This window comes from Elephas maximus, chromosome 20, assembly GCF_024166365.1.
Source record: "Elephas maximus indicus isolate mEleMax1 chromosome 20, mEleMax1 primary haplotype, whole genome shotgun sequence".
Taxonomy (NCBI): Eukaryota; Metazoa; Chordata; class Mammalia; order Proboscidea; family Elephantidae; genus Elephas; species Elephas maximus.
Window position 1 is genome coordinate 55,760,130 of NC_064838.1, and position 24,604 is coordinate 55,784,733.

The 24,604-nt window shown below is 41.7% G+C and overlaps 1 protein-coding gene across 3 annotated transcripts in view; it reads left to right on the forward strand.

Moving 5' to 3' along the window:
- Positions 1-24,604, forward strand: part of RAD54L2 (RAD54 like 2) — a 127,345-nt gene that overhangs the window by 46,960 nt on the left and 55,781 nt on the right. For all 3 annotated transcript variants that reach the window (XM_049861906.1, XM_049861905.1, XM_049861904.1), the window contains one exon: positions 1,304-1,496. In XM_049861906.1, coding sequence (XP_049717863.1) covers positions 1,358-1,496 — 139 coding nt within the window. In that variant the 5' untranslated portion in view covers positions 1,304-1,357. The remainder of the gene's footprint in view (positions 1-1,303; positions 1,497-24,604) is intronic.

Genomic DNA, 24,604 nt, shown 5'->3' on the forward strand with positions numbered 1-24,604 from the left:
TCATATGTGGATAGATTTATATCTGGGTTCTCAATTCTGTTCCATTGGTCTATGTGCCTGTTGTTGTACCAGTACCAGGCTGTTTTGACTATTGTAGCTGTATGGTATGTTCTAAAATCAGGTAGAGTGAGGCCTCCCACTTTCTTCTTCTTTTCAGTAACGCTTTAGTTATCCGAGGCTTCTTTCCCTTCCATATGAAGTTGGTGATTTGTTTTTTGAGGACTTGGTTTCATTCATCTTTATCCCTAGTGCCTAGATCAAGCATAGCATCTGGCACATAGCAGAGCAGGTCAGCGAATCAGGGAGTGAATGAATGAATAATTCGCATCCTCCTAGCTCTAGTGATGCAAAAACACAGTCCCTGCTCCTGGGGTTGTAATGTTGGGGCAGGAGGTGAGGCCATAGAAGGCAAACCACTTTGCCAGGTAGCCCATGTGGAGCCTTCACTGAAGGTCGTTGGTGTGGTCAGCAGGGCTACCACAAGGAAATATGGTCCCAGAAGACTGGGACAATTGGCAAAGGCTTTTTGGAAGAGATGGATTTGGAATTGGGCCAAGAGGAAGGGCTAGGCCCAAGAGTAGAGATTCCCACAGGGGCAATCCAAACTGGGGTGAGCCTGAGGCTAGCCACCCCGCATACTTGGGAGGAGCGACAGTGTGGTGAATAGTCAGCTGCCCACTGAAAGCCCTTCGTTCAAGTGTTTGGAGAGTGGATTGTCCTCCTTGTAGTGCTCCAGGCAGGACCTATTCCCTATTCCTTGAGCACTCCCAGCCACTCCCAGTACAGAGCTCTGCCTGGAACACTCTCCTCCGGACGTTTGTGTGACTCCCTCACTCCTTTTTGTCCTCTTCTCAGTGAGAACTCCCTTGACCCTTATAGAAAATAGCAGCCTCTCTTGGTACTTCCCAGCCCCCTAGCACTGCTTTCTGCTGTGTTCCCAAAGCCTTGAACAGCACCTGCAATTATATATACGTATTTTTTTTATGTATGCATATCTATAAAAATAATCACTGCGTGAAGGATTGAACAAATGAGAACTCTGAGATATGTAGTTTTGTTATTGTTTTTTGGTCTCTCTAAGGTATTTTCTAGTCCAAGCAGTTGAGAAAAGCTTGGGCTGGGGAGAGAATTGCCAAAACATTTCCCAGGGTCTGTGTACTTGTGGGGAAGGTTGAGATTTGGATCAGGTTAGCTTGCCTTACCTAGGAAGGCTCCAGGGAATTCAGTGTGGGCGTTTTCTCTTTGGAAGATTTGCATTCTTCAGTGAACCTTGGCATTCTGACCCCTTTTGTCCTCCCCTCAGGACCCCTACAGTGGACCATGAGTTGGTAATGCCCACTGAGGACCTCTGGGAGCCATGTCAGACGAATCCGCCTCAGGGAGCGATCCAGACCTGGACCCGGACGTGGAGCTGGAGGATGCGGAAGAGGAGGAGGAGGAGGAGGAGGTGGCAGTGGAGGAGCACGACAGGGATGATGAGGAAGATTTGTTGGATGGTGAGTGGCTCTAGTGAGCAGCGGAGGCTGCCTTGTCTTTTCTTCTAATGGCAGTTTTGTTTGGAGAGTGTCGTGTTTCCAGTTGGATTTCTTAGGCCATCCATAGTGAGAAGGCACAGGTGGGTAACATATCCACTAAGAACTCACGTGTTCATTCTCAGGAAGGGGTTGTTGTTCCTTCACAGAAGCCTTATTTCAGTGCTGAAAGGGCCTTTGGCATTTAACTCACGTTTACAGATGTGCAGAGACATGAGAATGGAATATACTTGCCCCCGTGGTAGGACCCGGTGGTCTGGGGGCTGTGGACCCTTGATGGCCATGGGTAGGCATGGGGGGTAACCATGAGTGGTCTGTGAGCATCTTGAAATGACACGACTTTGTGTGTGTCCCCAAGGGAATTTTCTGGGGAGAGATTCATGACCCCGGAAAACTTACTGTACCTCCTGGAGTGCTGCTCTGCCTCCTCGCCCCTTCCCGTGACTATAAACTTCTCTGGGAGGGGACTGCACTGCCATTGCTGGTAGAGCCCTCTGGACTCCTCTTATTTGGTTTGCTGGGTTTGCCCACTCCTTTACCCCAACCTGCTGAAGTGGCCACAGGGCCTCTCAATTTTGGCCTTGCATGGCATGAGATTTAGTTGTTTGTAAGCTTCCCAATGACTGAGAATAGAGTTTTTGTGTGTTTGTAACAGTCTACCCTAGTGGAATTGAACACTGCCTTTTTTTAGATCACTATAAATTTTTTTTTTTTTTATTACTTGGGTTTGAAGGGACTTAGGAAGGTGCACTCCTGAAGTCGTCTAGTTCCAGGAGGATGAGCATCGATCCTCTTTCCTTGCTGATGTTACTCTCTTCAGTTCTCATTCATCCTAATAACTGCCACATGACTCAGGAATCAGTTTTCCCTCCTCTACGCTGTCTGGGAGTGTCTGCCCCATTTCCAGTTCACCTCTGGCAGGAAAATTGCCGTTTCACTTTTTCCTCCCCCTGACAGCGGCATTTGCTATCCCCTGCTGGCTTATTCAGCTGGGGTCTTCTCCTAGCTGCTTCTATAAAATAAAATTCTTTCTGTAAAGAAAAGTTTTTCTATAGAGTAGAATGAGTAGAAATGTGAGGGCCCACCATAAGGCTGTCCTGCTTGGCTCTCACATTCCTGAGATGGCGTCAGAATCCGCAGGTGTCTGCACCACTTTTTGCTTTTCATCATTTGGCTTCTCAGAATCATATTTTCAGACATTCGTAGAACTCCTGAGGGGTTTAGATTGGATTTTAGATGCTAATGGTGAATACAATGGATATATGCACACTGTCTTCCCTCTTGGCTTTTTGGAATCTTCTTCTTGTCAGATTCTTAATTATTTGAAAATTATATGGTTCTGGGGAATTTACTGTTACTTATTTAGAGATGGCAAGAATTTAATTGTGATTTGTCTCAGAAAAGTTTAGCTGTGCAGGTAGGGGTTTTCTTAAGATTATTTACACAATTTCCAGATTAAATATATATGTGTGTATATATATATTCATACACACATATACACGTATATGTATATGTATGTGTATGTATGTTTTAATTTGAAATGGTTTGTTTTTATTGCTTATGTAGTTCAGAGTAATTTAAAAAATATGTTCTGTTAGGCACTTTTCTTGTTTTGCTAGGGTACCTGATTTATTGGAATTTGACTCAAGGGCCTTTTTTTTTTTTAAAATAACTCTATTGTAATTTAGGTGAAAGTTACAGAGCAAATTAGTTTCCTATCAACAGTTTATACACAGCTTGTTTTGTGACATTGGTTGCAATCCCTCAATGTGCCAGCATTCTTCGCTTTTCCTCCCTGAGTTCTCTATTTCCATTTGCCCATCTTTCCTGCCCCTACCTACCTTCTGAACTTTGCTTTTGAGCAAATGGTGCCCTTTTAGTCTTGTATAGTTGATTGTTCTGATGTGCACATTCCTCTCGGTATAATTATTCACTTTATAAGCCTATTTTTTGGCTACAATATCGTCTCTGGGAGTGGGTTCAATTCCAAGTTTGAAGGGTGCCTAAGGTCCGTAGTCTGGGTTCCACCAGCCTCTGTTAGACCCGTAAGTTAGGTCTTATTTATGAATTCGAATTTTGTTCTACATTTTTCTCCCACTCTGTGCAGGACCCACTATTGTGATCCAGGTCAGAGCAGTCGGTAGTGGTAGCTGGGCACCATCTAGCTGTTCTGGTCTCAGGCTAGTGGGGATGTGGTTCATGTGGTCCATTAGTCCTTTGGACTAATTGTTTCCTTGTGCCTTTGGTTTTCTTCACTCTTATTTGCTCCGGACAGGAAGAGACCAATTGTTGTATATTAGATGGCCGCTTGCAAGCTTCTAAGGCCTCAAGGGCCATTTTTATACTTTACTATTTTTTTATGTTAAAGCTGTGTACTTTTTTCTCCCCCTATACTAGAAATGAAAGTGGTACTTCTGCTTCTTGTGGCAACTCTGCCGCTATTTTAGCTCTTAAAGCTTTTCTGGTTCTCTCCTCTTGAACACTGTGCATTTGTTGATGAAACACAATTTCATCTGTCTTGCTTTTGCTGCTTTGGCTTACTAGTCTCCCGCAGTCCTAATGGAAAGAATAGCCAGCTATTCTAAAGATAGGAACAGTTATGGATGATCTATCTTATCTGGTATAGTGTGATGTGACCCTTTTGTTTTCTTAGATCAGAGGTTCTGATGATTTTGCCTCCCTCAGGACATTTTGTAGTATCTGAAGACATTTTTGTTTGTCATGACTCCTGGGGTGATGGTGCTACAGGCATTTAGTAGATAGAAGCCAGGGATGCTGCTAAACATTCTACAATGCATAGAATTCAAACCCCATTACTATCGAGTTGATTCTGACTCATAGCGACCCTATAGGACAGAGTAGAACTGCCCCAAGGGTTTCCAAGGAACGCCTGGAGGATTCAAACTGTTGACCTTTGAGTTTGCAGTTGAACACTTAACTGCTGCACCACCAGGGTTTCCAATGCATAGAATTGACCTCATAATAATCATCTGGCTCAAAATGTCAACAGTGCTGAGATTGAGAAACCCTTTTATAAAAGAAACTGTTACTTCAACCCCTTTTATTTGAAGTCACATCTCTGTTGGATAATAACAGCTTACTTTTTGTTGCTTCCTCATAGTTTACACAAGTATTTGAACAATTTTTATTAGCTTTTTTAAAGAACTCCCTTTTGGCTTTTGTGATCCCCTCTGTTTTGTGTTTCTCTCTGTAATTTCTACATTATAATTTTATTCCTTCTGCTTCTTTTGTGTTTCTTTTGTTGTACTTTCAAACTTCAGATGATACTTAGCTCACTGATTTTCAGCCAATTTTTTTCTAATATAAGCATTTAAAGTTATACACTCCCCTCCAAGTACCACTTTAGCTTCATCCGCTCACAAGCATTTTGGTACACTTTTATGTTAAACTCGATTATCTTGATAATCCTGTGTATTATGTAGGGCAGATACATTTTACAGATGAGGAAACTGAGGCTCAGAGAGGTGAAGGGCTTGCTAAGTGTAACCTAGCAAGAAAGTGGCAAAGCTGGGCCTTGTTCTCCAGGTGGTGCTCCTTATTGAAACTCATGTTACTTCTGAGACCATAAACACCGTCGCCTGTGATGTGTCTGCCCTCTTTTCTGGCGTTTTGAGGGAGGAAGTTAATTGCTGATATTGTCAAGCAGCGATGGGTGACAGGTAGAGGGAGCAACATGAATAAAGGCAAAGTAGAAGAGAAAGTATGGCATATGCTAGAGAATGATGGGCTGCCATATTTGCTGTAGCACTGGGCACGTTAGGATGATGACCAGAGCAAGACTGGAGTGATTGCTTGTGGTCGGATTAGGGAGGATTTTAGAATTTGTTTTTATAGGCAGCATGGACTCATTGGAAGTTTTTACTGAGGAGCATTCATCAGGCCTTTGATTTAGGAATGTTACTGTGTCAGTGTAGAAAAGAGATGACCTGTAGACAGGGAAGATCAGTTAGGTCTGTGGTAGAACTCCATGGGGTGGTGTAATGAGGACCTGAATTGTTCAGGGCAGTTGACATCCACAGAGGAGTCAACGGTCAGCTTGTTGCAGTGGAATTTATAGGACTTAGTGACTTACAAGGAGTGAGGCAGGTTGAAGAGGGAATGAATAAAGCCTGGAAGGATGAAAAAACCTTTACAAAGGTGGGAAGTACAGGATGGGGAGTGAATGGAGACAGTTAACAATATTGCCGGCTTTGCTACAATAAGTTGGGCGTTGTCCCCTCCTTGATACTGACCTTTGAACATTGACTGGTGGGATATTAGTCTGAGACCTGGCCATGATAGAACATGGAGGCTTTGGCTATTTGACATTATTTGTCTTTAGAACAGCCTGGGAGTGGGGAGAAGAGCGTATTTTTTGTTTATAACATGGTAGGGGGCCCATGGCACATTGTGAGACATTCTGGCTTTGGCTATTCATTCCCCTCTTTTTCTTTTCTCTTGATGTCTCTGCTGGGCTCTCTCGATTCTTTGTGATAGGGGAGAAAGTTGGGTGTCAGCACTTTTGGGGTCTGTTATTGGAGGTGGGGATTCAAAACCTGATGCCTCTGGATTTGGCTTTCTTATACAATAGTGTTTTTGGCTCAGTATTTTCTTCTAGCTCAGGTTCAGATTCCATCTCTTGCCCCAGAGAAGGTACTTAGAAACATTTGGATGAAAGCAGCCCCTGGAGTAATCTTGCCTTTACCAAAAGTGTTTGTTTCTAGTTGTTACTTACAGTGTGTTTCAGTGGATGTGAAAGAGTGGCATGGCTGATTTGGGTCAGGGTTAAGTCTTACGTCACAGAATCTTATGTTTTCATTGCCTTATAAAGGGATGTACCTTGCTCGTTCATTGGCACATTTGTTTTCCTTGATGCCACTTCACTCTTTAAGCCTGTGGTAGATTCTTCCTTTGATGGCCTCGGCAATTGTAGGTGACAGAGAGCCTGGACTGGTAGATACTACCAAGTGTTGGTTCATTTGTACAAACGGCAAAAATACTAACATCATTCCCCAAGGTAGTTTCTTGCCCTCTTGTAGCAGGGAGTCATGGGAGAAAAATGGCTAGAAGAAGCCTAAGCCTGGTCCGGATATGCACTAAAATGGGGAAAGATTCCTGGAATTGAATATATTTAGCAAGCCCTTCATACGCTTCTCATTAACATTCATCTGAATTAATGGATCCAGTTCTTGGTTTCACTCCTAAATTTCAGTTGTTCTCCAGGTGTAGAATAAAGCTTAAATAACGAGATTCCCCCTCCCTCTACCACTTGTGCTTTCTTTTAGGCTATACTTACTCTTGTCTGAGTATTTGCAAGGAAAAGTCAGATGCCCTGCTTCTTTCCCTCTGGTGTTTTTCTTCTTTACCTGTGTTGGTTTCTCTGGTCTTTGACTGGTTCTCTAGCAGGGATCCTAGGGCCACCACTGCCCCTGCTTGTCCATGCTATTTGGCCCAAATTGTGGACAGCCTCATTCAGGTAAGGCAAGGGTAGACTTTAGTTAAAGGAATTTTACTGGAAAACAAACCAAAGCTCAAGCCAGAAACTACATATTTAAACAATCCGTTGATCATAAGAATGATTGCCTGCCAAGGGTTTTATATCCATTTTATTTCCAAATTTGGGTCCTTGATTTGAGGAGGTACTGGGGAGTTCACAGAGCTTCAGCATGAGAATAACCAACTTTGTTGGAGTGTCACTTTCACTGGAAGATTGGTGGAATGCTATCAGGATTTGGGAATTCAGCACTTTAACTAGTAAGGAATTAAAAAAAAAAATTTTTTTTTTTTTTTTGTAGCCAAAATTAGGGCATAGAAATTAGAATTCATACACATTTTTAAGATGAGATTTTTCTTCAAATAAATTTTAGAGTAGGGTTTGAGTGCTATGGATGGTACCTTGAGAGCACCAAGGGACGAGAACATTTTCTGTGGTGTTTAGGTCCTTTCACTGGAAAAGTTGAAGAAGCACTGGCTTAAGTTAACCAAAGTGTGGACACAGACTGACTTGATGCACACATCTTTTTAGAACATATAGGTCTTCTTTTCTTCATTTTATCCATGTCTGTTTTTCATAGTATATCAGTATTCTAAAACCAAACCAAAACCCATTGTCGTCAAGTCAATTCCAGCTCATGGTGACCCTATGGGACAGAGCAGAACTGTCCCGTAGGGTTTCGGAGGCCAACTCTTTACGTTAGCAGACTGCCACATCTTTCTCCCACAGAGTGGCCAATGGGTTTGAACCACTGACTTTTCAGTTAGCAGCTGATTGCTTAACCAGTGTGCCAGTAGGGCTCCTATCAGGATACTAAAACAAAAAATCAAACCAGCTGCTGTTGAGTCGATTCCGACTCATAGTGACCCTATAGGACAGTAGAACTGCACCACAGGGTTTCCAAGGAGCAGCTGGTGGATTTAAACTGCTGACCTTTTGGTTAGCAGCCAAATGTTTAACCACTGGGCTCCCAGGGCTCAAGGATACTAGGTTTCTGGAATTGGAGGTAGGTGTGTGGCATCCTTAGTCCTTTCCAGAACCTACTTCCTAGACATTTGGTTGATAGATGTCAATTTTGGCTTCAGCCTAACTCCCTTCAGCTTGGACCTCTGAGTAAGGAAAGCTGGTTGCATTCTATCCCTGGCCTCTGACTCTCCTGTAGGGAGTTTGCTTTTCTTCTGACTCCCTTCTGTTTGTCCTCTTTGCTTGCAATACGAAGTATCAGGGGTAAAGTGTTCTAGGGAGAGGGCCAGGGCAAAAGCCCTGCGGTGGGAACAAATTTGCTTGTTTAAGAAATCAGGAAGGTAGAAGGCATTGTGGCTGGAGTGTAGAGGGCAAAGGGCAGAGTAGTCTGGGATGAAATAGGCAGGGGCCTTAGCACATAGGGCCAGTGACAGTATTTTGAGATATGCCTGGAAACTTGGGTTTATTTCCCTGGGTTCTGATAGGTGTTATTTCAGACTCCTGCTCTGAGTTCTGGATACATTGGTAAATACCAGCGGTTTGCAGGTAAAGTCATGCTGTCTGAGCAGCTGGAAGTGAAAGAAGAATAGGGGAACCCCTAGAATTTTAACTAAGATCACTTAATTAAAATAAAGCCTACCCTTGCCTTACCTGAATGAGGCCGTCCACAATTTGGGCCACATAGCATGGACAAGCAGGGGCAGTGGTGGTTTTTGTTTTATAAAGAATTGCAATGAGAAGGCTTAGTTTCAGCAATCTAATGAGAATCCTAGCCAGTTTTCTCCTTCCTGTGGAACTTGCGGGCCCCTCACAAGGCAGCAGAAGGTCATGGAGGTTATAGTTTTCACCCTTTGTTATGACCTTTCTGTACACATTATGTGTTTCTTTTTTGAACCTAGATTTCTTCCTGTTCTAAAAATAGTTCCAAGTAAATGTTATGAACCTTGTGATTTCCTAGTGTCTCAGATCCTTCTTTGGAGAATGTACCTGGGGTTTGGATCATATTTCAAAATCTGTAACACCAACCTGCTTGTTGATTTTAACAACCACTTTCTGATTGTAATATGTACTTATTAAATAAAAGTTGGAAAAATACAGAAAATTGTAAAGAACACAAAAGTAACCCATGAAAAAAAAACAAACAAAAAAACAAAGCCCATAATTCCATCAGCCAGAGATAGCAAGAGAGCAATATTTTGTTGTATTGCTTCCAGTCTTTTTCCTGTGCATATGAATATTTTTACAAAATTGGAATCCTACAGCTTATCCTTTTTTGCACATGGCATTTAAAATTCTTCAAAATCAGACTTGTTTTGTAATTTAGTGGCATTTTATTTATTTTTATTTTTCCGACTTTTATTTTAAAAACCTTCACACCTATAGAAAAATTACAAGGAAAGTACAGTAACACCTGTATACTTGGTACCCACCGTCACCAGTTGGCATTTTGCCATATGCGCGCTAACTCCGCCCATACACACACAGTACAGATACACATGTACATATGTGCAGACACATTTGCACTTTTTTTTCTTACCCATTTGAGGGTTAATTGCAGATATATTAAGGCTTTTCACCCCTAAATAATTCAGCTTGTCTTTCCTGAGAAAAATGACATTTTCCTTCATAACCACAATATAATTATCACAACAAGGAAATTTATCGTTGACATAATACTATTATTATCTCATATTTTTTTCAGATTTTACCAGGTGTCTGTAGTAATGTCTTTTGTAGCTACTTTTGTTTTTTTGCTTTTTGCTGATCCAGGATGCAGTCAAGGATCATGCATTACATTTTGTTGTCATGTCTCTTTAGTCACCTTTATTCTAGAACAGGGCTGGCTGCCAATTTTTGTACATAGAATTTTATTAGAACATAGCCGTGTTAACTCATTTATTCAGTGTCTGTGGCTGCTTTCGTGTTATAGTGGCATTGTCGCATAGTTGTGACAGAGACTGTTTGACCCACAAAGCCTGAAATATTTACTCTGTGGCCATTTAAGAATAAGTTTGCCAACCTCTGTTCTAGAATGGAGCCCTGCTGGAGGAGTGGTTAAGAGCTTGGCTGCTAACCAAAAGATCAGCAGTTTGAATCCACCAGCCGCTCCTTGGAAACCCTGTGGGGCAGTTCTCTCTGTCCTGTAGGGTTACTATGAGTCACAATCAACTTGACAGCAATGGTTTTGGTTTTTGGTTGGTTTTAAAATAGTTCAGCATTTTTTTTCTCTTCATAGCGTTGACATTTTGAAGAGTCCTGACCAATTTCTGCTTTGTTTTCAGAATGTTCCTCAATTTGGGATTGTCTGGTTGTTTCCTTATGATAGACTCAGGGGAAGTATTTGGGGCAGGAATAAATGATGTTGTGTCCTTAGTGCGCTGTATCGGAAGACACGTAGTGCTTTACATCGGAAGCGGTGCCAGCTTGGAGATGCTAAGCTTGAGCGTTTGGCTGAGGTGATGTCTACTACTCTGTTGAAAAGGTATTTCGTAATTAATAGGTGATCTGCAGGGTGATGTTGTAGGGTTTGATATCCTGTTCCCCAGTCTTTCAGCCAGTGGTTTCAGCTTCCGTTTGTGATTCTTGCCTGAACCAATCATTAACATGGTGGCTGCAAAATGGTGATTTTTCTCAGTCTATATTTCTCTTACATTTATTTACATCTTCTGTAAAGATTAGCTTTCCCTCCTCACTTTGTTTTTCTCTTTTAAGTGTTAATAGGGTCTCATGGATTCTTTTTTTAAACATCAGTGTGGTAGAATCCGTTCTGGTCATTGTTCATTTTGATGCTCAAATTGTCCCAGATTTGATTAGTGGGAGTACCTTCCAACTGGATTCTGGGTTCGTTTGACATGACCCTTATAATTTGGGGGTACTTCCCTTTGTTCTGTCACAATAAGATGTTCTGGGCTTAGCTTCTATTTTCTCTGTTCCAACCTGGGAATCAGCCTTTTTTTCTAAGGAATCCTGTTTTGTGAGGAACGGTATTTAGAAACTAAGATCTGGTCTCTCCATGTGTTCACTACTACAGGGGTATCATTGATTATAAGCTGTTTTGGTAGATGGAGCTAGGAAATACATTTACTTAAAAATTTCTGTGTTATAACAATACCTTCAATTTCAGTCCTTCTCTTATTCCATGTCTGTATCTCCCTTCTCTCACAATAAGAACCTGGTTCTGAACAGCGTCAATATATTCACTCGTTTGCTCAGTCTACAATATACTCCAAACGGTTTCAAAGAACTGCACCGGTTGTACTACAGATCATGCATCTACTAGGTAAAGGTCAAGTTGTTGTGCAGTTCTCTTTTTCCCTAGTAACGTTTATCGCACTGAGCCTGTATAGTTAGAGTACTGTGTTTAAAAATTATTTGATTATTCTTTTTCCGTGTTTTTTTCCAGGTATGATTGTACACTGTGTATGCATTCCTGAAATCGTCATCAAAATCAAGATAATGAACATCTCGTAACCACTTAAGTTTCCTTATGCCCCTTTGAAGTCCTTCCCTCCCCTGCCTGCCACCTAACCCCTAACCCTAGGGAACGACCACTCTGCTGCTGTTACTGTTTAGTTTGTATGTTCTAGACTTTTTATATACATAGAACCGTACAGTGTGCACTCTTTATTTTTTTGGTCTGGCTTCTTTTACGCGACGTAATTATTTTTAGATTCATGTACGTTGTGTGTCTCAGTAGTTCATCCCTTCCATCACGAAGTAATGATCTGTTGTGTGGACGTACCTCCAGTACGTTGACCCACCCCCTTTGTTTCCGAGAGGAGGCTCTTCTCATTTCCTGACTGTTACAGAGAGGGGTGCTGTGAGCATTCACGCACGAGCTTCTGTACGGACCTGAGCCTTCATTTCTCTTGGCTGTTACAGAGAGGGGTGCTGTGAGCATTCACGCACGAGCTTCTGTACGGACCTGAGCCTTCATTTCTCCTGACTGTCACAGAGAGGAGTGCTGGGAGCATTCACTCACGAGCTTCTGTACGGACCTGAGCTTTCATTTCTCCTGACTGTCACAGAGAGGGGTGCTGGGAGCATTCACTCACGAGCTTCTGTTCGGACCTGAGCTTTCATTTCTCCTGACTGATACAGAGAAGGGTGCTGTGAACATTCACGCACGAGCTTCTCTATGGACCTGAGCTTTCATTTCTCTTGGGTAAATGAATTCCTTTACCTCTACTTCCTGTTTCTACAAATATCTCTTCTTGCTTGTTGCAGCCTTACCAGACAGCAGCTTTTTGTTTTTTTTGCCTGGTTAGCTGGGCATCATTTCAGGGAGCCTCCTTGGGTAACTCTGCTCACCCTCTTTTAGGGGGTTTTTGAAAATGGCCTAATCCCAAGGAATACGATTTATTTTTTGAAACGTTTTGTTGCAGTGTTATATACCTAAAGTACACACATTGAAGTGTACAGCTCCTGTAGACACTGACTGCGCCGATCTTACCACCACTCAGGTCAAGGTGTAAAACATCTCTAGGAACCCAGAGGCTTCTCTTATGCTCCCCTTCCAATTAATACCCTCCAAAAGGTAATCATTGTTCAGACTTCAATCACCATAAATTAGTTTTGCCCGCCCTTTTTTTTTTTTTTTTTAACATCATATATTAATAAACATGCTCTTTTGTGTTGATCTCTTTCACTCATCGTTACGCCACCGGAGTCCATCTGTGGCGTCGTGTTTAGCAGTGGTATGTTTATTGTTGTATAGTATTCTGTTTATTCTGTTGTGTGAATGTACTGAGCCGTTCTACTGTAATTGGGTTGCTCCCAGTTTTTGTCTGTTGTAAAGAGTCTTTTGGTGTACATATGCACTCATTGCTGTTGATTATGTACATATTGTGGAGTGAAACTGCTAGATCAAAGGATATGCATGAGCTCAGTTGGCTTCAGTGCACATTGCCAGACAGTTTTCCAAAGTGGTTTACCGGCGCACACTCCTTAGGGGGCGGTGTATGAGAGTTCTGGTTGCTTCACATCTGTGCCATACTTGATATTGTCAGTTTTTGTAGTTTTGGCCTATTGGAGGATCTGTATTGGCTTCTTATTGTGGTTTAATTTGCATTTCCTTGACTGCTGAAGATGTTGAGCCCTTTCCATATGCTTATGGCCATTTTCATTTTTGTGAAGTGTCTGAACACATCTTTTGCCCATTTTGCTTTTTTATTTTGCCCATTGTCTTTTTCTTATTGATGTGTAGGAATTCTTTATATCTGGACATAAATCTTTTGTTGATATTTGTATTGCAAATATCTTCTCCCTCTATATTGATTTATTTCTCACCCTCTTAATGTTTTTAATGAATAGATGTTTTTAATTTTAATGAAATCAAATTTATCATTTTTTTCCCTTTATGGTTAGTGCTTTTTGTGCCTTGTTTAAGAAATCTTTGTTTAACCCATGATCATGAAGATATTCTCTCATTGCCTTATAGAAGCTTTGATGTTTTATTTACTTTTCACATTTAAGTTTGTGATCCATCTAGAATTGATTTTTGTATGGTGTGAGGAAGGGGTCAAAGTTCATCCTTTCCTCCCCTAATGTGGTTTTTCTATTTGATCTAGCATTCTGTACTGCGTTTTTGTTTTACCCTTTGTTGTAAACCAAGGCTCTGTGCATGTATAGGTCTGTCTTTGAACTCTATTTTGTTTCCCTGTAGTTTTCAAGGAAATGAGAGCAATGTGGATGGAGTGCTGTGTGGTGGTTAAAAGCTTGGACTCTGGGAAAGGTCAACCACCTGGGTTCAATTTCTATCTTTACTACTTAAAGCTTTATGAACCATATTTCTTCATCTGTAGAGTGGAAATAATTATAGCATTGTCTACTTAATAGGGCTGTTTTGAAGACAGAGTTAATATTTGTAAGGTAAATCTAGCTCTGAAGAAGGATAACAAATGTTGCTGGTGGGCCGGGCCCTAGTTCTCCTGAGAGTAGATGTAGTGACTGGAGCAGTTATTGGGTGGCCTAACACATGACTGGGGATGGTGTGAGGTCACCACAGACCTGGGGCTAGAGCTGCAGCTATTTATCAGTTGCTATGCCTGCCCTGGCTTCATGGTTACGCACAAGCTTTCGTGAAGTGTTGACCTTTAAGTGTTTTATGAATCATTGTCCTCTGAAATCTTCAAGTGATCTTTGGACCCATTTTGAATACAGAAGCAGGAAGTGCCTGGGTTTGGATGAAGGTCAGGGACCATCATGAGTTGGAGGCCGACAACAGCAGCTAAGAACAACAACAACCTATAAAAGCTGAGACCTGAAGGAGACTATGAGTTAGAATTAAGTTAATAGAATCTAACACCTAACCGTTAGATGAAGAGGAGGGCGAAGAGGGACATAGCATCAGCAAAGGCCTGGAGACCCTTGAGAGCACTGAGCTTTTGAGGCTGGAGCAGAGGGTGTATGGGTGGAGGTGGATGGCGAGAAGAACTTGGTGGTTTCTCCCTCTGGAGAGAAGGCTGGAGGCTAGTAGTGAGAAAAGGCCTTAAGCATTTTAGATTTTATCCTAAGGGCAGAAGGGATAGCTTTAAAGTGCTTTAAAGCAGCCTGGGTGGGTGAAGATTGTGGCATGCTCAGATTCAGAGAGCTCACTCTGTCCGCAGTATGGATTGGAGGGGGAACAAGTCAGGTGTCAGGGAGACCATGGGAGGTTGGTGCAGGAATCTAGACCAGGTAGTAGCAGTGGTATGGAGAGATGTAGATTGGGGTAACAGAGTACTTTGGTATACTCTTCAGGTTCAGAATCTGTCACTGGATCTGGGGAGGGGAGGGCAGGCAAGGATGAGATTCTTTTTGTGGTGACTGAGGCTGGCAAGGTTGCATGGAGTTGCCACACTGTGGTGTGCAAGGTCTTGGGAAAGCCACTATGACGACTCTTCCAGCTCAGAGACTTTGTTCTTCTCTGTTCAAGCCACTCTTCTTTTCATTGTTTTCTTTTAACCCATCACAGAGTAAGCTGCATTGCGCTCCCAGATGATACATATTTTCTCTGAATTTTCTGTGGCCTCAGGAAAAGGTTTGTTGTTTTATTTTTAATATGGACAGTCAGAAGGGGCTTTACTTGTTTTTCTCTGACCAGAGTTTACTCTCCAGACCTTTAGTTAACACTTAAAATTTCACTTAGTGAGACAGTTCGGAAAGCCATGACTTTAAGTGATGCTCACGTTAGGCCAGCATTTGGGAACTGATACTCAAGCCCTGTCCTCCTCAGCATCTGCCCTTCCACCTGCCTTGTTCTCTACTCTCATATCAGAAATTCTTACCTCCATTAAGGGTCCAAAGGGACCATTTAAAATTTTCAGTTATATTTGAGTGTGTCTTATGGGGGAAGTCATATGCTATCGCAGTACTCTCTCTCATTTGGGATTTTGCAGTGGTGTCTTCTTACTTCTCCTTTGCCTCCTGTGTTTCCCAGCATGATGTCTACTACGAATCCTGATGCTCTGCTTGTGAAACCCTGGTCTATGTTCACAGCCCTTTCCCAGCTACTGAATCCTTCTGGGAGTTTGTGGTTTTGTTTTCAACAGTAGCTCAGTGCTTCCAAGTGTTCAATAAAATGGAAGAGTAAAGCAAATTGATTAACCCCCACAGTCCACTAGCATGCTGTTTTTTGTCCTCAGGACCTGTTTTACTCTCTTCTATGTCCTTAGGTTAACCGATAAAATAGTAACATTTTGGAGATTATCACCTTAGTGTATGTATCCCAGTCCTCTCTCTTGCATAAAAGACAGAATAAACTGTTGATGTTTCTTCTTGCCCTTTGCCTCCTGCCTAAAAGGCATCGTGTGACAGCACTTCTGCTGTCCTCCTTTCCTCTTGCTTGCTGTGGCCATCCTTACATGGGGCCCTAGTGGAGTTTGTATGTTATGAAAAGATTTGTATGTTACTTCGTACCTTTGCCACCATTAAAAATGGGCTTCCAGGTGGGAGAACAGGCAAGACTGAACAGCAACAATGTGGGGTTTGACCCTCCTGAGCAGCCACACTCCCCAGAGGCTACCAGCAGGCTGGTTTTCTTGATCCTTGCAGAGATCCCGTTTGTCCTCTAACTCTCAGCTCCCGGGCTCACTGGAGATGCCACATTGCTTTCTGGACCTCCTCAGGAGAGGCTGCCAATTGGAGCCCCTAAGCAGGGCAGGAAAGCCAGCACCGATAGACACGGTCCATGTACCAGCTCCAGCCCTAGCATCTCTCCCTGGTTATGTAACCTCAGGCAGCTGTGGTGCCTGGAACCACTTTATTCCCTGCAATGCTGAATGGCAGGTGGGGAAAGCACTGCCCTTTAGTGATTCTGAAGGTTCCGAGAATAATTATAGTTAAGTCTTTAATTCCGTTTTTATTTCTCCCATGTTTGGATCATTCATCCTGAGGGAAATAAGCAAGAAAACACTCCATTATTTCTGTCTTCTCATTCAGATCCCTATCCCATTCCTTTTAAAAGATCTCTACTGGAGAGACAAGAGACCCTTGGAAGTAAAATTGGAAGGGGAGCTCCTGAAAGAGTGGCTAGCGCATTGTCATTTGAGTCCTTTGACAGAGCCTGAAAGGAAGGGCTCTGCCCCCAGGAAACTGGCTGTAGGTTGCCAGGTGCCACAGGCAACATGTTGCTGGATGAGCTGCAGCCGTTTCACAGGTAGGACCCAGCAGTTTCTCCACCTTCTGCTCCCTAGGCAGTGGGGCGTCCCTTCCTTGATGTGTGGTGATGGCTAGTGGGGTTGCTTCTGGAATTCTGGGGGATGGAAGGAATGGGGGAATTCAAATACAGTTATGTAATTCAGCAGTCACAAAGACAAGCTTTGTTGACCATTTTTCATGGCTGATGGAATAGTGAAGTTGAGTGATTGGAGATAGGGGACTACAAGAATTAATTCAAATTTCTGAAGTAGTGATGTCAGTTTTGACTATTTGAGGTTGCAGTGATGTTTTTCATATTTGTAAGTGATTTTTAAGTGTTCTGTGTGATATTCTGAATGTACTAATCCTTTGTTAATTATATTGTAATATAAAAGGCTGTTTTATCTTTCAACTTTGTTCATGGTGTTCTTTGTTGTAAAGAAACCTGTTTTGTAGCCAATTTAAGCAATATTTTTTCCATTATTTGATTGTAATTTACATCGTGAGGGGAAAAAGAGGACATAGGATAGGCATATTTTAAACATTGGAACATGATTTTCATCAGTGTCTTTGACTTTATTTTTTTTTTTTATTTTGACTTTGTGAGATTCTTCTGGACATTACCTTATCTGTAAGATTCTTGTCGAACCAAGCATTAGCTTCACATTTTCTCATACATGTCATTCAGAAATTATCAAGGGGCCAGCCTTAGTCTTTCTTCTTTTTGCCTTTAGCTCAGAAGTTCCTTTTTTGTGGCTGGTTTGCTGAGAACTCAGTAATTCTTGCCTGTGGTTGCAGAGATGGCCAAAAATCTTCCATCATGATGCTGAGCAAGGTCAAAATTAAATTTGTCTGTAGCACACGGCTAGAACGTCAGATGGGTTGTAAAGATGTGTAGTTGTGTTTACAGATGATTTAGTTTCTTTACTATCTTTAGCTTTCTTTCTGCTAAAACCAGTGGTTCTCAATCAGGAGTCGTTTAGCTCCCCAGGAGACCTTCAGAAATTTTTGGTTGTCACAGTTGAGCAGGTGCGACTGGCCTCTAGTGGGTAGAGGCCAGGAATGCCACTAAACACAGTGCACAGGACAGCCTCTCCCAGCAAAGAATTATGAAGCCCAAGATGTCAATAGTGCTGATGTTGAGAGGTCCTGTGCAGGCACAGCATCTTTTAAAAATGATTTGTTGTTGTTTCCCTTCCCTGTGAGAGCTGAGTAGAAGGCTGGCTGTTTCTTTTCTTCGTATCTTCGGTTGTTTCACAGGTCAGTCAGAATGGTATTACGTAGTCCCCTAGCCCTCAGATCTCGTTTTTAAAGATGTGTTTTAATTGGCCATTTGTGTGTCTTTGTGTGTGTGTACGTGTTCCTCCCCTTTTGTTCTTTTTTATTGCGTTGTTTGACAAACAACAACTTATCGAGTTGTAAGAGTTTTTTATATATTGTAGATACAAATCTTTTGTCAGATATATGTATCGCTAATGTTTTCTTCAAGACTATGACTTGTCTTTTTTTCTTTTTTTATTGTGCTTTAAGTGAAAGTTTACGATTCAAGTCAGTTTCTCATACAAAAACTTATACACATTGTTATGTGACCCTAGTTGCTCTCTCTGTAATGTGACAGTACACTCCTCCTCTCCACCCTTTATTTCCTGTGTCCATTCAACCAGCTTCTGTCTCTCTCTGCCTTCTCATCTCACCACTGGACAGGAGCTTCCCACATAGTCTCATGTGTCTACCTGAGCTAAGAAGCACACACCTCACCAGTATCAGTTTATGTCTTATAGGTCTTATAGTCCAGTCTAATCTTTGTCTGAAGAGTTGGCTTCAGAAATGGTTTTAGTTTTAGGCTAACAGAGAGTACGGGGTCCATGTCCTCTGGGGTCTCTCCAGTCTCAGTCAGACCATTAAGTCTGGTCTTTTTACTAAAATTTAAAATCTGCATCCCACTTTTCTGCTCCATCAGGGATTCTCTGTTGTGTTCCCTGTCAGGGCAGTCTGGTGGTAGCCCGGTACCATCTAGTTCTTCCAGTCTCAGGCTGATGGAGTCTCTGGTTTACGTGGCCCTTTCTGTCTCTTGGGCTCATATTTTCCTGTGTCTTTGGTGTTCTTCATTTTCCTTTGCTCCAGGTGGGTTGAGACCAATTGATGCATCTTAGGTGGCCGCTTGCTAGCTTGCTAGCTTCTAAGACCCCAGACGCCACTCACCAAAGTGGAATGCAGAACATTTTCTTAATACACTTTGTTATGCCAGTTGAACTAGAAGTTCCCTGAAACCATGTCCCCAGACCCCTGCCACTGCTACTCTGTCCCTCGAAGTATTTGGCTGTATTCAGGAAACTTCTTAGCTTTTGGTTTAGTCCAGTTGTGCTGACTTCCCCCTTATTGTGTGTTGCCCTTCCCTTCACCTAAGATGTTACTGGTCTACTATCTAGTTGGTTAACTCCCCACTCCCTCCCTCCCCACCCTCATAACCATCAGCCCTTTTTTTTTTTTCTTAAGAGTATTATCTTAGCATCTAGTGCAGCTATAACAGAAATACCACAAGTGGGTGGCTTTAACAAAGAAAAATTTATTTTCTCACAATCTAGTAGGCTAGAAGTCCAAATTCAGGGCATCAGCTCCAGGGGAAGGCTTGCACGCTTGCTCTCTCTCTCTGCTCTGGAGGAAGGTCTTTCTTGTCAATCTTCCCTGGACTAGGAGCTTCTCTGCGCAGGAGCTTTGGGTCTTAAGGATGCACCCTGCTCCAGGTGCTTCTTTCTTGGTGGTACGAGGTCCCCAACTCTCTGCTTGCTTCCCTTTCCTTTTTATCTCTTGAGAGGGAAAGAATGGTGCAGACCAAACCCCAGAGAAACTCCTTTACCTTGAATCAGGGATGTGGCCTCAGTAAGTAAGGGTGTTAACAATTCCACCCTAATCCTCTTTAACTTAAAATTACAATCACAAAAAGGAGGACAACCACACAATACTGGGAATTATGGCCCAGACAAATTGATACACACATTTTTAGGGGGACATAATTCAATCCATGACAAATATCTTTTGAAAAGCAGAAGTTTTAGATTTTGACGAAGCACATTTTAATCAGCTTTTTCCTTTGTGATTTGAGCTTTTTGTGTCCTACCTAAGAAATCTTTGTCTACCTAAGGTTACAAATATTTTTTACCATGTTTTCTACTTGAAATTTTATAGTTTTAGATTTTACATTTAATTCCTTGATCCATTTTGAATTAATGTTTGCATATGGAGTGGAGTGAGGCAAGGGTTAAGCTTTATTGTTTTTCTGTGGATATCTGTTGCAGATGGATAGGTTGAATAGATTGTCCTTTCCTCATGGAATTTATTTTCGTACCTTTTTAAAAAATCATTTGAACATAAATGTTGGTCTATTTCTGAACTCTATTCCATTGATCTCTATGTCTATGCTTATGTAATACAGTGATACTGTAGCTTGAATGAGGTATTCAAGTCCAACTTTGTGTTCTTTTTCAAAATTATTTTGGTTATTCTCAGACCTTTGCATTTTTATAAAAATTGTAGACGCATCTTGTCAATTTGTATTTTTAAAAAATCCTGGGGTTTTGATTGTGATCTGAAAAATCTCTAGATCAATTTAGGGAGAATGGGCATCATAACATTATTGAGTCTTCCATTCCATGAACATGGCATATCTCTATTGATTTTTATCCTTTTAAATTTATCTCAGTAATGTTTTGGATGGTTTAGGCTTATTGGTTTCTCATGATGTTGCTGTCAGACAGTGCCTCTAACTAGAGTAGCAAAAAATGAACACTGCATTTCATTTTATGATCCAGCCTTAGAAGTTACCCTGTGTCATTTCTGCCTCATTCTTTTGGTTACAGGCAAGTCACAAACCTACCTAGATTCAAGGGACAGAAATGAGAATCCACTCCTTGATAGGAGGAGTGTCAAGGTCATACTCTAGAATAAGCATGTGGGATTGGAGATATTGTTGCATTCATCTTTGGAAAATCCAACCCGTCTCATTTCACCCTCTAGCCACAGCAATTCATATCCCTCTCACATGCATAATATACTGTCTCCTCCCCTCCAAACTCCCAAAGTCTCACACCATTACAGCATCAGCTTAAAGTCCAAGGTCTTGTCATCTAAGTCAGATCCAAGTGTGGATATGGCTCTCAGGTACAGTTCCTTGGGTTCAGTCCCTAAATACAACTTTTCTTGATCTGAAAACCTTTATGAAACAAAGAGACAAGTTATCTGTTCTTACTCCCCCGCAAACATAAAATGTTGATACAGGCATGATAGTCACTCCCATTCAAAAGATGTGTTTGTAGGGGAGGATGAGAAGCACACAGCAGTCATTGGTCCATAGCAATTCTGAAATCCCTAGCTGAGCACACGTTCCTAATTCCTTGATTAGAGTTCAGTATTGGTCACTGGGACTGATTCTCCAGAAGTTTTTGGCTCTGCCTTCTGGGCTGTTAGTTCCACCCTCCGAGTAATCCTTCCTTTTCACAAAAGTAGTCAGTTTACAGCTGAGTCATCTTCTCAGCCTGCGAACTGCCCATAGAAGTTTGAGGGTCCAAACCCTTTTTTCATATTGTACTGTTTCTGTCTCTTTCCGTTCAAGTTGATAGAATTCCTGCATAAACTTATGTATCAGTATATGGTCTACTTCATTAGATACCTTACACATATCCTTGAGGTAATCCTTTTTCTATTTGGCTTTCTTGGGAGGTGCTTTGGAACAGTATCCTGAGAATCTTAGAAGCTCTGTTGTTTAACAGAGAATATCTGTTAGGCATGCATTTAAGATCTTCAGAAGACCGTTTGCCTGTTTGAAAAAAAGTCTATATAAGACATTATCTTAAGTATTACTAAGATCTTAAAAAAAAAAAAAAAATTTTTTTTTTTTTTTTTTTAAACAAAGGATCTTATAGGCCCACCCTGGATTTGATTTCTGTTTTACTGCAAGTGACAAGGTTGCTAAACTTTCTGCCACATTATAATGTCTCCTTTCCTCCAGTTTCCAATAACATTTCCTTTTAAGCCTTCACTGATCTTCACTGATAACAGTCTTTCCAGTTTCCACTTGCTCTTTGATCCCAAATACAATGCCATAGTTTAATTTATTTTTTCAGTAGCACATTTGTTATATTTATCCTTTGTGTGTATGTGTGCTTTAGGTGAAACTTTACAGAGCAGATTAGCTTCTCATTCAACAGTTTATACACAAATTGTTTTGTGACATTGGTTGCAGTCCCTATGATATGTCAACACTCTCCCCTTCCACACCCCAATTACATGTTTCTATCCGTCCATTTTTTCTGTCCCTTACTGCCTTCTCGTCATTGCTTTTGGGCAGGTGTTAGCACATTGGTCTCATATACATGCTTTAACAAGAAGTACATTCTTTTTTGTTGTTTTTACTGTGCTTTAAGTGAAAGTTTACAAATCAAGTTGGACGCTCATACAAAAATTTATAAACACCTTGCTATGAAACCCTGGTGGCATAGTGGCTAAGTGCTGCACCTGCTAACTGAAAGGTCGGCAGGTCGAATCCGCCAGGCGCTCCTTGGAAACTCTATGGGGCAGTTCTACTCTGTCAGATAGGGTTGCTATGAGTCGGAATCCACTCGACGGCAGAGAGTTTGGTTTTTTGGTTTTTATGTACTCCTTGCTCTCCCCCTAATGACACAGCATACGCCTTCCCTGCATTCTCTCTTTTCGTGTCCATTCGGCCAGCTTCTGACCCCTTCTACCTTCTCATCTCCCTTTCAGACAGGAGATGCCAAAATAGTCTCATGTGTCTACTTGATCCAAAAAGCTCATTCTTCAGCAGTATTGTTGTCTATCCCATAGTCCAGTCCAATCCCTGTCTGAAGCGTTGGCTTTGGGAATGGCTCCTGTCTTGGACTAACAGAAGTTCTGGGGCCATGATCTCCGGGGTCCTTCTAGTCTCAGTCAGACCATTAAGTCTGGTCTTTTTATAAGAATTTGAGGTCTACATACCACTGCTCTCCTGCTCCTCAGGAATTCTCTGTTGTGTTCCCTGTCAGGACAGTCATCGGTTGTAGCCGGGCACTATCTATTTCTTCTGGTCTCAGGCTAACATAGTCTCTGCTTTATGTGGCCCTTTCTGCCTCTTGGGCTCATAATTACCTTGTGTCTTTGATGTTCTTCATTTTCCTTTGCTCCAGGTGGGTTGAGACCAATTGATGCATCTTAGATGGCCACTTGCTAGCTTTTAAGACCCCAGATGCCACTCTCCAAAGTGGAATGCAGAATGTTTTCTTAATAGATTTTATTATGCCAGTTGACTTAGATGTTGCCTGAAACCATGGTCCGCAAACCCCTGCCTCTGCTACACTGGCCTTGGAAACGTTCAGTTTATTCAGGAAACTTTCTTGCTTTTGGTTTAGTCCATTTGTCCTGACCTCTCCTGTATTGTGTGTTGTCTCTCCCTTCATCTAAAATAGTTCTTATCTACTATCTAATTAGTGAAAATCCCTCTCCCTCCCTCCCTCTCTCCCCGTTCTTGTAATATTCTCTTCTCTGTTTAAGGATTTCATTTTACTTGGATCCACAATCAACAGCCATGGAAGCAGCAGTCAAGAAATCAAAAGACACATTTCATCGGGCAAATCTGCTGCAAAGGACCTCTTCGAAGCGTTGAAGAGCAAAGATGTCACCCTGAAGACTAAGGTGCGCCTGACCCAAGCCATGGTATTTTCAATCACATCACATGCACGTGAAAACTGGACAATGAATAAGGAAGACCGAAGAAGAGTTGACGCCTTTGAATTGTGGTGTTGGTGAATAATATTGAATATACCATGGACTGTCAAAAGAATGAACAGATCTGTCTTAGAAGAAGTACAACCAGAATGCTCCTGAGAAGCAAGGATGGTGAGACTGCATCTAACATACTTTGGACACGTTGTCAGGAGGGATCAGTTCCTGGAGAAGGACATCATGCTTGTCAGAGTACAGGGTCAGCGGAAAAGAGCAAGACCCTCAAGGAGGTGGATTGACACAGTGGCTGCAACAATGAGCTCAAGCATAACAACGATTGTAAGGATGGCGCAGGACCGGGCAGTGTTTAGTTCTGTTGTGCATAGGGTCAGTATGAGTCGGAACCGACTTGACCGCACCTAACAACAACAACAACTGTTTAAACTATTTCTCAAGTTCTTATAATAGTGGTCTTATATGATATTTGCCCTTTTGCAGCTGACTGATTTCACTCGGTATAATGCCTTCCCGATTCCTCCATGTTATGACGTGTTTCATGGATTCATCTTTGTTCTTTATCAATGCGTAATATTCCATTGTGTGGACATACCATAATTTATTTATCTGTTCGTCCATTGATAGGCACCTTGGTTGCTTCCATCTTTTTGCTATTGTAAACAGTGCTGCAGTGAACATGGGTGTGCATATATCTGTTCGTGTAAAGGCTCTTATTTCTCTAGGATATATTCCAAGGAGTGGGATTGCAGGATCCTATGGTAGTTCTATTTCTAGTTTTTTAAGGAAGCGCCAAATCGATTTCCAAAGTGGTTGTACCATTTTACATTTCCATCAGCGGTATATAAGTGTTCCAGTCTCTCCAGAACCTCTCCAATATTTATTATTTTGTGTGTTTTTTTTTTTTTTTTTTGGATTAATGCCAGCCTTGTTGGAGTTAGATGGAATATCATTGCAATTTTGATTTGTATTTCTCTAATGGCTAATGATCGTGAGCATTTCCTCAAGTATGTTAGCTACCTGAATGTCTTCTTTAGTGAAGTGTCTGTTCATATCCTTTGCCCATTTTTTAATTGGGTTATTTGTCTTTTTGTAGTTGAGTTTTTGAAGTATCATGTAGACTTTAGAGATCAGACACTGATTGGAAATGCCATAGCTAAAAACTTTTTCCCAGTCTGTAGGTAATCTTTTTACTGTTTTGGTGAAGTCTTTGGATGAGCATAGGTGTTCGATTTTTAGGAGCTCCCAGTTATCCATTTTCTCTTCT